At 37.8% G+C, this 12,664-nt stretch overlaps 1 protein-coding gene across 2 annotated transcripts in view; it reads right to left on the bottom strand.

The window, feature by feature from the left end:
• Nucleotides 1-12,664, bottom strand: part of UGGT1 (UDP-glucose glycoprotein glucosyltransferase 1) — a 108,788-nt gene that overhangs the window by 58,880 nt on the left and 37,244 nt on the right. For both annotated transcript variants that reach the window (XM_022590528.3, XM_022590529.3), the window contains exons 16-17: nucleotides 11,674-11,809; nucleotides 9,554-9,685 (exon numbers count right to left, since the gene is read on the bottom strand). In XM_022590528.3, coding sequence (XP_022446236.1) covers nucleotides 9,554-9,685; nucleotides 11,674-11,809 — 268 coding nt within the window. The remainder of the gene's footprint in view (nucleotides 1-9,553; nucleotides 9,686-11,673; nucleotides 11,810-12,664) is intronic.

The raw sequence follows: 12,664 nt of genomic DNA, 5'->3' as shown, positions 1-12,664 counted from the left end.
AAATCTGGGAAACTATTGAGGAGTTAGGTCTGTGATACTCCCACTTGATTCTTCAGCAAAATCAAGATTTCAATGCATAAAAGACAACGTGTAAAAATACGCTTTTCCCCAATTCGTCCACTACAGTCAATGTTTTTCAAGCAAATCCTTTTGATATAGCAATCATCCACAATAAAAAAGGCAACATGTACTTCTTCTTCAATAGGATGATAGAAAACCTGAGTTAAACATCTTCCAAAAGTGAAATATAAGAAAATTCCATTAATTTTCTCAAAGATTCCCGAAGTGGCCCTTCTTTCCTTTTATTTCACCTTTTCTTTTTCTACAGAGTACTACTCAGGCTGTTTGTGGAAATGTGAAAAATCACTACGTGCCCATATCAATATTATTTTAACAACTAAAAAAGGTAAGTGACTGAACAGAAGGTTGTAATACAATAATGGAAACATGTTCAGTCTAAACTGAGTAGCTCTCATGACCAGCTTCAACTCCAAACCTTAAAACAAGGAGATTTAACACTGAGGCAGGAGTGATGTCAGTATCATGGCTGAATAAGACTTCCCTCATTAGTGTCTCCCCCACAGAGAAACAACAACTTGGCATCTATCCACAGACAAAACGGTCTTTGTGGGAGCTTTGGAATTCAGCACCATATGCCAAGTGGCCCGGGAGAAGTGTTGCAGCAGGTAACATGCAGACGAACTTTGACCCTGGCTGTGGGCTCTGCACTGACGCATGAGCTGGCTCCAGGGAACCCCTGGGAAAAACTATCTTAATCAATCACCCACAGACAAGACAGCCTCTGTGAAGTCCAGGTTTCCAGCAAGAAGTTCCAGGACACCACTGGAGCAAAAAAATATGAATTTGGACACACTGGAGAGGGTAAGAGAACAGTCTGACTTTACTCACATCACCCCTCTCCCAAGGCAGTACAGCTTAGGGCCACAAGAGATCTTCTGAGCCTACGATTTCTCCTACAAGGGACATAAGAGCAATGGCTGAGCACTCAACCTCCCCAGCTATGTGGGATGCTGCCAAAGAGGCTCATTTCTCTCCCGCTCCATCCAGAATACTGATTTGTGAGTGGCATCACCATGGGGGAAGAGGCTGGGAGAGCATCAGACAGTGCACTCATAAGGCATTTAAGGAAGGCAGGTCCTGCTTACGGCATCAACAAGCCCACCTATGAGACACCCAGGACACCTCATCCACAGATGCCCCCAGATGGCTCATGGGCACCCCGCAGTGCTCTGCACACACCTTACCACCATATACCCACACCCTGTGGCTGGCTCCCAGTGCACAATCCTGACAAGGGCAGCAAGAGTGAGCTTTGCCAGATGGATAGTGAGGACGTACAGAAAGCCAATCCACATCAGCAAGCCAGAAAGAGACAAAAGACTTGAGCTTTAGTGCCACTTTGGGGAAAACAAAAAGGAGGTGGCCTGTCAGCACCCAGCCTGGAGGCAATGTAGAATCAAGAGGAGTTAAATAAACAAGTTCAGAATTCTGCACAAGAGGGAACAACAGCATGGAGCAGGTGTACCCACAGACATTCTGAGAAAGCCTCAAAATTCCAACCTTCCTGAAATGGAAGGTATTTCTCTCCCAAAGCAGAGAGTAAAGACTGGTGGAAGTGACTGCTACCAGTCACTTCTGGTAGCAACTTAAAATTGCAAGGAACATGAAAAATCAAGAAAGCATAACATCACCTAAGGATCGCAATAATCTTCCGGTAACCAATCCCGAAGACATGGAGATCTGCAATTTACCCAATGAAGAATTCAAAATAGCTGTTTTTGGGAGACTCGGTGAGCTACAAGAAGACACAGAAGGACAATTCAACAAAATCAAGAAAACAATACACAAACAAAATCAGAATTTTTCTTTTTTTTAACAAGAAATCAGAATTTTAACAAAGAGAGAGGGCATAAAAAAGAACCAAACAGAAATTCTGGAGCTGAAGAATATAATGAATGAAATTTTAAAAATGGTATAGCATTAACATCAGAGTGAAATCAAGCAAAAGAAAATAATCTACAAGTTAGAAGACAGGAACTTTGCAATTATCCAGTCAGGGGACAACAATAACAACAACAGCAGCCGAAGAATTAAAGAAATGGTATATGGATAATTTTCAAATTACTGGAGTTCCACAGAAGATGAGATAGAGAAGGGGGCAGAAAGCTTATTTAAAGAAATAATGGATAAGAACTTCCCAAATCTGGAGAGAGATTTGGATATCCAAGTTCCTGAAGATCATAGGTCACCAAAGAAAATAAATTTAAAGAGAACCTCTCCAAGACACATTATAATAAAACTATCAAAAGTCAAAAACAGACACTCTTAAGAGCAGCAAGAGAAGAAGAAGCTTGTAACTCACCAGGGAAGGCTAACAGTGGACGTCTCAGTAAAAAAGTTGCAGGCAAGGAGTGAGTGGGATGATACATTCTAACTGCTAAAAGCAGAAACTGCCAGCTACTCTACCTGGCAAAGTTATCGTTTAGAAATGGAGGAGAAATAAAGACATTCCCAGACAAACAAAAGCTAAGAGAGTTCATCATCACCAAACCTGCCTTACAAGAAATGCTGAAAGGAGTCCTTCAAGCCGAAATGAAAGGACGTTAATTAGTAACATGAAAACATACAACACACTAGCAAAGGTAAGTATATAGTCAAATTCAGAATATACCCTAACACTGTAAATATGATGGTGTATTAACCACTTGACTCTATAAAGGTTAAAAGACAAGAGTATTCAATGAAGCAAGAGAGGGCCCTCAACTATGAATTTTGTAGCAATGCCCTCCATGCGCAAAGGGAATGCGGGATGGATGACAGTTGCCTGAGTTCCCCTCTAATGATGGTGCTGTTCATGCAGAAAACTCCATCTTGCTGTTTTTCAATATAAAGAACATGCTGATGAAAAGCAAAAAAAAAAAGACAAGAGTACTAAAAGTAACTACAGATATAATTTGTTATTGAATACACAATATAAAGAGTTAAGCTGTGATGTCCAAAACAAAAAAGGGGTGGGAATAAAAGGGTAGTCTTTATATTTGATCAAAGTTAAGTCATCAACATAAAAGAGATTGTTTTATCTATAAAATATTTTACGTAAGACTCATAGTAACCACAAAACAAAAATCTACAGTAGATTCACAAAAGATGAAGAGAAGGGAACCAAAGCATACCATTATGGAAAATCATCAGTTCACAAAGGGAGGCAGCAAGAGAGGAAAAAAGGAACAAGGGAAATATAAATCAGCCTCAGATAACTAATAAAATGGCATTACTATGTCCCTTATCTATCAATAACTACTCTAAATGTTCCTGTATTAAATTCTCCAACCAAAAGGCATAGAACGGCTGGATGGATTAAAAAATAAGACCCAACTATATGAGCCTACAATTCCTTGCAGCTTTAAGGACACAGACTCAAAGTGAAGGGATAGAAAAAGATACACTTACGTAAGTGGAAACCAGAAGAGAGCAGGGGTAGCTATATTTCTATCAGACAAAACAGAGTTTAAGCCAAAAACTGTAACAAGAGATAAAAAGGTCATTATATAATGACAATGGGGTCAATTCATTGAGAAGATTTAACAGTTCTAAATATATATGCACCCAACATCAGAACACCTAAATATATGAAACGAATACTAACAGATCTCTAGGGAGAAAAAGACAACTATACAATGTTAACAGGGGAATTAAAGATATGGAAGCAGAAAACCATAATTCAAAAAGAGACATGTACCACAATGTTCACTGCAGCACTATTTACAACAGCCAGGACATGGAAGCAACCTAAGTGTCCATCAACAGATGAATGGATAAAGAAGATGTGGCACATATATACAATGGAATATCAGTCAGTCATAAAAAGAAATGAAATTGAGTTATTTGTAGTGAGGTGGATGGACCCAGAGTCTGTCATACAGAGTGAAGTACATCAGAAAGAGAAAAACAAATACCGTATGCTAACACATATATATGGAATCTAGGACAGGAATAAAGACACAGAGGTAGAGAATGGACTTGAGGACATGGGGAGGGGGAAGGGTAAGCTGGGACGAAGTGAAAGAGTAACACTGACATATATACACTACCAAATGTAAAACAGATAGCTAGTGGGAAGCAGCTGCATAGCACCGGGAGATCAGCTCGGTGCTTTGTGACCACCTAGAGGGGTGGGACAGGGATGGTGGGAGGGAGGCGCAAGAGGGAGGGTATATGGGGATATATGTATATGTATAGCAGAAATTAACACAACACTGCAAAGCAATTATACTCCAATAAAGATGTTAAAAAAAATAAAAAACAAAGATATGGAAGCAACGTAAGTGTCCATCAAGAGACGAATGGATAAAGAATATGCAGTTTACATGCACAACGGACTCCTACTCAGCCATAAAAAAGAATGAAATTTTGCCATTTGCAACAACATGGATGGACTTGGAGGGCATTATGCCAAGTGAAATAAGTCAGACAGAGAAAGACAAATCCTTTATGATCTCACTTACATGTGGAATCTATAAAATACAGCAAACTAGTGAATATAACAACAACAACAAAAAACAGACTCACAGATATAGAGAACAAATTAGTGGTTACCAGTGGGGAGAGTGAAGGGGGGAGGGACAAGATACAGATAGAGGATTAAGATGTATATTACGGGGACTTGCCTGGTGGCGCAGTGGTTAAGAATCCGCCTGCCGATGCAGGGGACATGGGCTCAAGCCCTGGTCGAGGAGGATCCCACATGCGGCGGAGCAACTAAGCCCGTGTGCACGACTACTGAGCCTGCGCTCTAGAGCCCGCGAGCCACAACTACTGAACCCGTGTGCCACAACTACTGAAGTCCGCATGCGTAGAGCCTTTGCTCTGCAACAAGAGAAGCCACCACAATGAGAAGCCCGCACACTGCGAAGAAGAATAGCCCCTGCTCACCGCAACTAGAGGAAGCCCGTGGGCAGCAACAAAGACCCAATGCAGCCAAAAATAAATAAATAAATGAATTTATTTTTAAAAAAAACTCTAATAAATTTTTTTAAAGATGTATATTATATATACATAATACATATCTTCCAGGATAACCTAGAAGAAATGGATAAATTCCTAGAAACATAAAACCTACCAAGACTGAATCATGAAGAAATAGAAAATCTGGACAGACCAATAATAAGTAAGGAGTCTGAATCAGTAATGAATATCCTCCCAACAAAGAAAAGCCTAGGACCACATGGTTTCCTTAGTGAGTGCTACAAAACATTTAAAGAGGAAGTAACACCAGTCCTTCTCAAACTCTTCCAAAAAACTGAAGCAAACAAAACATATTTTATGCGGCCAGAGTTACCCTAATAACAAAATCAAACAAAGACAACACACAAAGAAGAAAATTACAGGCCAATATCTCTGATGAACACAGATGCAAAAATCCGCAACCAAATATTAGCAAACTGAATTCAACAATACATCAAAAGGATCATACAGGGACTTCCCTGGTGGCACAGTGGTTAAGAATCCGCCTGCCAGGACTGCCCTGGCAGTCCAGTGGTTAAGACTTCGCCTTCCAATACAGGGGGTGTGGGTTCGATCCCTGGTCGGGGAGCTAAGATTCCACATGCCCCGCAGCCAAAAAACCAAAACAGAAGCAATACTGTAACAAATTCAATAAAGACTTTAAAAATGGTCCACATCAAAAAAAAAAAAAAAAAAAAGAAAGAATTCGCCTGCCATTGTAGGGGACACGAGTTGGAGCCCTGGTCCGGGAAGATCCCACATGCTGCGGAGCAACTAAGCCTGTTCACCACAACTATTGAGCCCACGCTCTAGAGCCCATGAACCACAACTACTAAGCCTGCATGCCACAACTACTGAAGCCTGCGCGCCTGGAGCCCATGCTCCACAACAAGAGAAGCCACCGCAATGAGAAGCCCACGCACCGCAATGAAGAGTAGCCCCTGCTCGCCACAACTAGAGAAAGCCCGCACACAGCAACGACGACCCAACACAGCCAAAAATAAATAAAATTTTGTGAAATGTATTCTAGGGATGAAAGGATGATTCAACATCCCCACATCAATCAATGTGATACACCACATTAACAAAATGAATGATATAAACCACATGATCATCTCAATAGATGCAGAAAAACCATCTGAGAAGATTCAACACCCATTTATGATATAAACTCTCAGTGAAGTGGGTATAGAAGGGACATACCTCAGCGTAATGAAGTCCACATACAACAAATCCACAGCTAACATCATACTCAGTGGTGAAAAACTGAAAGCTATCACTCTAAGATCAGGAACAAGACAAGGATGCCCACTCTCGCCACTCATTTTCAACACAATATTGAAAGTCCTAGCCAGAGCAATGAGGTAAGAAAAAGAAATAAAACATGCCCAAATTGGAAAGAAGAAGTAAAACTGTTACTATTTGCAGATGACATGATTTTATGTGCAGAAAACCCTAAGACTCCACCAAAAAATTATTGGAAGTAATAAACAAATAAAGTTGCAAGATATAAAATCAACATACAAAAATCTGTTGCATTTCTATACGCTAGGCAGAAAGAGAAATTAAGAAAACAATCCCATTTATAATCACAATAAATTTAACCAGGGAGGTGAAAGATGTACCCTGAAACCCGTAAGACAGTTGAAAGAAACCAAAGAAGACACAAATAAATGGAAAGATATTTCATGCTCATGGATTGGGAAATTTAACATTGTTAAAATGTCCATATTAAGGGACTTCCCTGGCAGTCCACTGGTTAGCACTCTGCACTTTCATTGCTGTGGGCCCTGGTTCAATCACTGGTTGGGGAACAAAGATCCTGCAAGCCATGCCTCACGGCCAAGAAAAAAATAAATAAAGCCAATTAAAAAAAAAACCACACACACACACAACAACAAAAAAGGTATTTCCCTGGCGGTCCAGTGGCTAAGACTCCACACTCCCACTGCAAGGGGTGCGGATTCAATCCCTGGTCAGGGATCCCACATCCTGCATGGCGCAGCCAAAAATAAATAAATAAAATGTCCATATTACCTAAGACAATTTATATTACAGATTCAATGTAAGCCCTATCAAAATCCCAAGGACATTTTTCACAGAAATAGAACAAAAATTCTGAAATTTATACAGAAACAGAAAAGATCCTGAATAACCAAAACAATCCTGAGAAAAAGAACAAAGCTGGAGGCATCACATTTCCTGACTTCAAACTATATTACAAAGCCATACTAATACAAACAGCATGGTATTGGCAGGAAAACAGATACATAGATCAATGGAACAGAATGAGAGCCTAGAAATAAAACCAAACATATATGGACAATTTATGACAAAGGAGCAAAGAACATACAATGGAGAAATGATATCTCTTCAATAAATGGAGTTGGGAAAACCGGACAGCCACATGCAAAAAAAAAAAATGAAACTAGACCACTAGCTCACACCATACACAAAAATTAACTGAAAATGAATTAAAAACTTTAATGTAAGACCTGAAACCACAGAAGTCTAAGGGAAAAAAAGGCAGTATCCTCTGTGACATCCATCTTAGCAATATCTTTCTAGATATGTCTCCTCAGGCAAGGAAAACAAAAGCATAAATAAACAAATGTAATTATATCAAATGAAAAAAGCTTCTGCACAGCAAAGAAAACCATCAGTAAAATGAAAAGACAACCTACCCAATGAGAGAATATATCTGCAAATAACATATCCAATAAGAGGTTAATGTGCAAAATATATAAAGATCTCATACAGCTCAAGAACAACAACAAAAAAAACAACCTGATTAAAAAATGGGCAGAGGACCTGAATAGACATTTTTCCAAAGAAGACATACAGCTGGCCAACAGGCACATGAAAGGGGTTCAACATCACTACTCATCTTGGAAATGCAAATCAAACCACGTGAGATATCACCTCACACTTGCCAAAATGACTATTATCAAAAACACAGGCAACAACAAATGTTGGTAAGTATGTGGAGAAAAGAGAATCCCCTTGCACTGTTGGAATGTAAATTGGTACAGCCACTATGGAAAACAGTATGGAGATTCCTCAAAAAAAATTAAGAATAGAATATGATCCAGTAATTCCACTTCTGATTATTTATCCAAAGAACGTGAAAACACTAATCCAAAAAATTATATGCACTCCTATGTTCATCATGGCATTGTTTACAATAGGCAAGATACAGAAACAACCCAAGTGTCCATCAACAGATGAATGGATAAAGAAGATGTGAGATATACATACACACACACAAACACACATACACACAATACAACACTTCTCAGCCATAAGAAGAAGACGAAATCTTGCCACCTGTGACAACACGGATGGACCTTGAGGGTATTATGCTAGTGAAATAAGTCAGACGGAGAAGGACAAATACCATACGATTTCACTTACACGTGGAATATAAAAAAGTAATAAACAAACAAAATAAACGAACAAACCAAACCAAACAAAAACAAACATGTAACAAAGTAGTGGATACTGGGGGCGGGGAAATGAGTAAACAGGATCAACTGTACAGTGATGAATGGAAACTAAATTTTTGGTGGTGGGCAAGCTGTAGGGGATACAGAAGTAGAAATATAATGTTGTACACGTGAAACTTATATAATGTTACAAATCAATGTTACCATAATAAAATTATATTAAGTTAAAATAAGTGCAAGGAAGGAAGGAAACAAAAACAAACTGAATGACTAGAAAAAAAAAGTGAAACGCTAAAAAACAGCTGGTGTTGAATTGGGTGTGGGTAAGACTTGAGAGGGAGATTATAAAATCTAGGATTCTGTACTCAGATAAAAGAGAATGTATAAACAATGCATTATCAGTATGGTTTCTCAAACAGATCTCAAACAGATGAACCAAAGGCCTTGTCCTTCATTCAAAAACATGAAAAAAAGCTGGTAAATAAATACACTTTTTTATTGTTTTAAATTGTTTCAGAAATGTATTTTGATTCCTTGCCTTAACATTTGTTTTCAAAAAACTGACCACCTTGTTCCTGCTTACAATAAAGGTCCTTCACTATATTTAATGTCTCACTATTATCTTTAAATAAAGATTTTAAAATATTTCCCTATATCCTTATTATGAGACTTTGCCATTCTATTTATTACATTTCCTACTGTATTTCCATCTTTAGCCTAAACAATTAAATACATGACACACATTAGGCACACACATCATACCTGACCAGCATACATCATATACTTCCAACAGCTTTTATCCAGAACATATATCACTCAGGTACTACCAGTGCATTATAAAGAGAAATTATTTTTCAATTGTATAGTTGATAGGCCAGCTAAAAATCAACGATAGCTTCACAAAATTGAAATATAACCTACATTTGCAGAGACAGAAAAGTGACCAGGTTTCTAAATTTTTAAATGCTAAGTACCTAAATATTTCACCATCACCACCTTTATTAACAGTAACCCCCGATAATAAGGATACGTAAGGAAAGTATAGTGTTGCAGTCAAATGAGAAATGCCAGAGAATGTTTACCTTCCGATTCTGATCATAAGCAGAGTCAATCCCCAAAATGCTATTCACTTCCACATATGGATATTTCTTCTCCAGGACACTGACCACATGTTCAACTTTAACTTTTTCTCCAGTCCTTACTTTGTTATATATCTGAAGAAAGAAAAACCAGGTAACCAACTACACTTTCACATGTAAATTTCAGAGTATTTATTACAAAAGATTTCAGAATGTAGAGGAAAAATGAAAACAATAGCTAGTTCTCTTAAAAAGAGCAAATGGGCCACATTAGCAATTCTCCCTTTTCCACATACTTCCTTATGCCTTCTTATGTCAGAAACTACATATTCTTAAAATGACTCAATCAGTTCATATTCACATAAAGTCCCAAACGCAAAAATGTGTTAATTTTGTAAAACTCTGAATACTTATAAGTAATCCTTGAAATAAGAACTCATGTCCATGAAGTTTAAGGGGAAAAAAAGTTTCAAAATACGTATGGCATAGTCCTTATATTTAAAAGGCAGACGTAAGACAACAACAAAACTGTGTCTGTACATGTACAGTTAAGCGTCTAGAAGGATGGATGCAAGCTTTTAACAGTGGCTGCCTTTAAGAAGCAGGATTAAGGAGGGCAGAGACAGATTTTTTAATCAAAACACTTTAATGTTATTTTTTTTAAGTTTTAATAATGAACATAATTTTTTTTTACTTTTGCAACTAAAAATAAAGAAAAAGAAATGAAAACTCTTTATCCTTTCCTTTATACACACAGCTGTGAGGGGAAAAAACTTTAAAAAACAGACTTTAAAACCCTTATTATCCTCAGCAACTTCATTGGAACTTATTTCATTCTTCAGAGCCTACTGCTAACTAAGGTCCACCACCATTTCTCACAGAGATCACAGCAACAGCTCACCAACTAGTATCCCTGCCACTTTCTTTACCCTTCACCAGATCCATCTCCATACATGCATCAGAATGAGGTTTTAATTGGAGTTTAACTCTGTGATCTGGACACCTATTACCCAAGCCTAATGGCCTCAATGACCAATGAGGTTCCCCTCTCCACTCTGCTCTCACAATATTCTGCTCAAGTCATACTAACAACCTGGAGTCACCACTTCTGATTTGCAGCCACTGTTCAACTGACTCCTGTTTTCCCTCCTACACTCAGCTGGGACAACTTCCCATTCCACAAAAATGTCCGTGGCCATCCCTAGTGGAGTGAGGTCCTAGTGCTGCTGTAGCCAGCAGTGTTTCCCACACTGTACCAAATCATCTGTGTGGAGGCGTCCCCCACTAGATTGTAAGGTGTTTGAGGACGGGGGAAAATCTTACTCTTCTTTGTATCCCTAGCAGCTGGTACGGGCCTGGCAAAGGGTGCATCTTTAATAAAAGTTGGCCAAATAAATAAATGAATATTTCAATTAATAAAAAATGCCCCGACTGAATCTCTAAACAGTAAACATAACAAACATAATAAACAGCAGGCTGAAATCATGTTTATGGGTAAAATAAAAGTCATGAAAATAACTGCTTTAAAGATAAGTTTTTCAATAATTAACACTAATCTGTAAGCAGAAGAACTATTACTAGTAAACTTTTTATACTCAAAAATAGGAAAAAAACAAGGAGAGTTCTCTGAACTTGAGCAAGTATCTTAAAATATATATATATAAATCAGGATATTTCACAGTTTCCAATTAAAATGGAGAAAACAATTAATAAGAATTTTATGACTTGAATACTAAGCTGATTCCTAGAGAAAATATCATGATTGTCTTAAAAGGGAAGAAAATATCATGATTGTCTTAAAAGGGAAGTTTTTTTTTTTTAAACAGGTAGAGAACATCACATTCACCGAAAGGCATTAAGCAGTGATTTCAAATCGCCAAAAGGCAGAAAACTAAGATACATTAATGTGTTAGTATCTAAGGAACCTTAGCTGAAATCACAACAATCTATTTTTAACATTAGTGTATCAATAAAGGCAACTCTGGAAATACAAAATGCATGAAGTTTGTGTGAATAATTTACCTTTTTCTCTTTCCAGAAATATAGAATCTCCTTACCACATACTGTTTCTTACAGTAAGTTAGATTTTTAAAAATTATTCGTCATTTTGAACGAAAACATACGTGTGTCAGAGTTTGGAAGGCATGATAATCATCCACTTCTTGGGCAACATAATTATACGCTCTCAGAATAGCCACTCCAGCATCCTGCATCCCATCAACATCTTCAGCGTCATTAACCACAAAGATTAAACCAAGTCTGGGGGAGAAAGGGAAGGGCAAAAAGAAGAAAAAGAAACATCTCGAAGAATGCAACCAGTTAAATAAGGAAAGGCATCCTCTCTTGAAAAACACAGTTCACATCATACTCTAACATGGTTGGCAAAGGCATTCATCACTTGCAGAATAAAAAAGCAGGTTCCCAAAGGTGGCTTAGACTTTTTAACTATTAAAGCAAGCTGTTTCAATATCATGAAATGAGGCCATTACTGACGTTTAAGGTATTGCCATAGTTTTAGATGGAGATTTTGTTCTGTTTTTAAATAAACATTAGGGGAAGTGAAAATTCTCAGAATGTGAAAACATATAGAAGGGGGGGGTAGATTTTGAGATTTCATACCAGCAATATGGGCATCATAGGTAAATGGAAAGCATAAAAATATTTACTACTGTCCTTAGGCAAAAAGCTACACCCATGCTGAATTGGGCGACTGGGACTGACATGTATACACTGATGTGTATAAAATTGATGACTAATAATAACCTGCAATATAAAAACAAAAAAACAAACAAAGCTACACCCAAAGTTAAAGTTTATTACATTTTAAAACTTAAAGGAATAAACCACAAAGAGCTACCATTACACATCTACAGACTGGCCAAAAAAACTTGCACTGGCCATTATAGAGGCCACTAGCCTCTATCTTAGAGCAAAAGCAATGAAAAAAGGAGAGTCTTTAACTCAAATGGATCACAGACATAAATGTAAAACACAAAATTGTAAAATTCCTAGAAAATAACACAGGATAAAATTAGGTGATCCTGGGTTTGGCAATAACTTCTTAGACCTAACACCAAAAGCACAACCCACAACAAAAAGAACTGATAAGCTGGA

The sequence above is a fragment of the Delphinapterus leucas genome, chromosome 8 (genome assembly GCF_059928025.1).
Source record: "Delphinapterus leucas isolate spDelLeu-1000000601 "Yukka" chromosome 8, BTC_Dleu_Yukka2, whole genome shotgun sequence".
Lineage (NCBI taxonomy): Eukaryota > Metazoa > Chordata > Mammalia > Artiodactyla > Monodontidae > Delphinapterus > Delphinapterus leucas.
The sequence above is the reverse complement of the archived record's forward strand: the minus strand, read 5'-3'. Positions and strand labels throughout refer to the sequence as shown.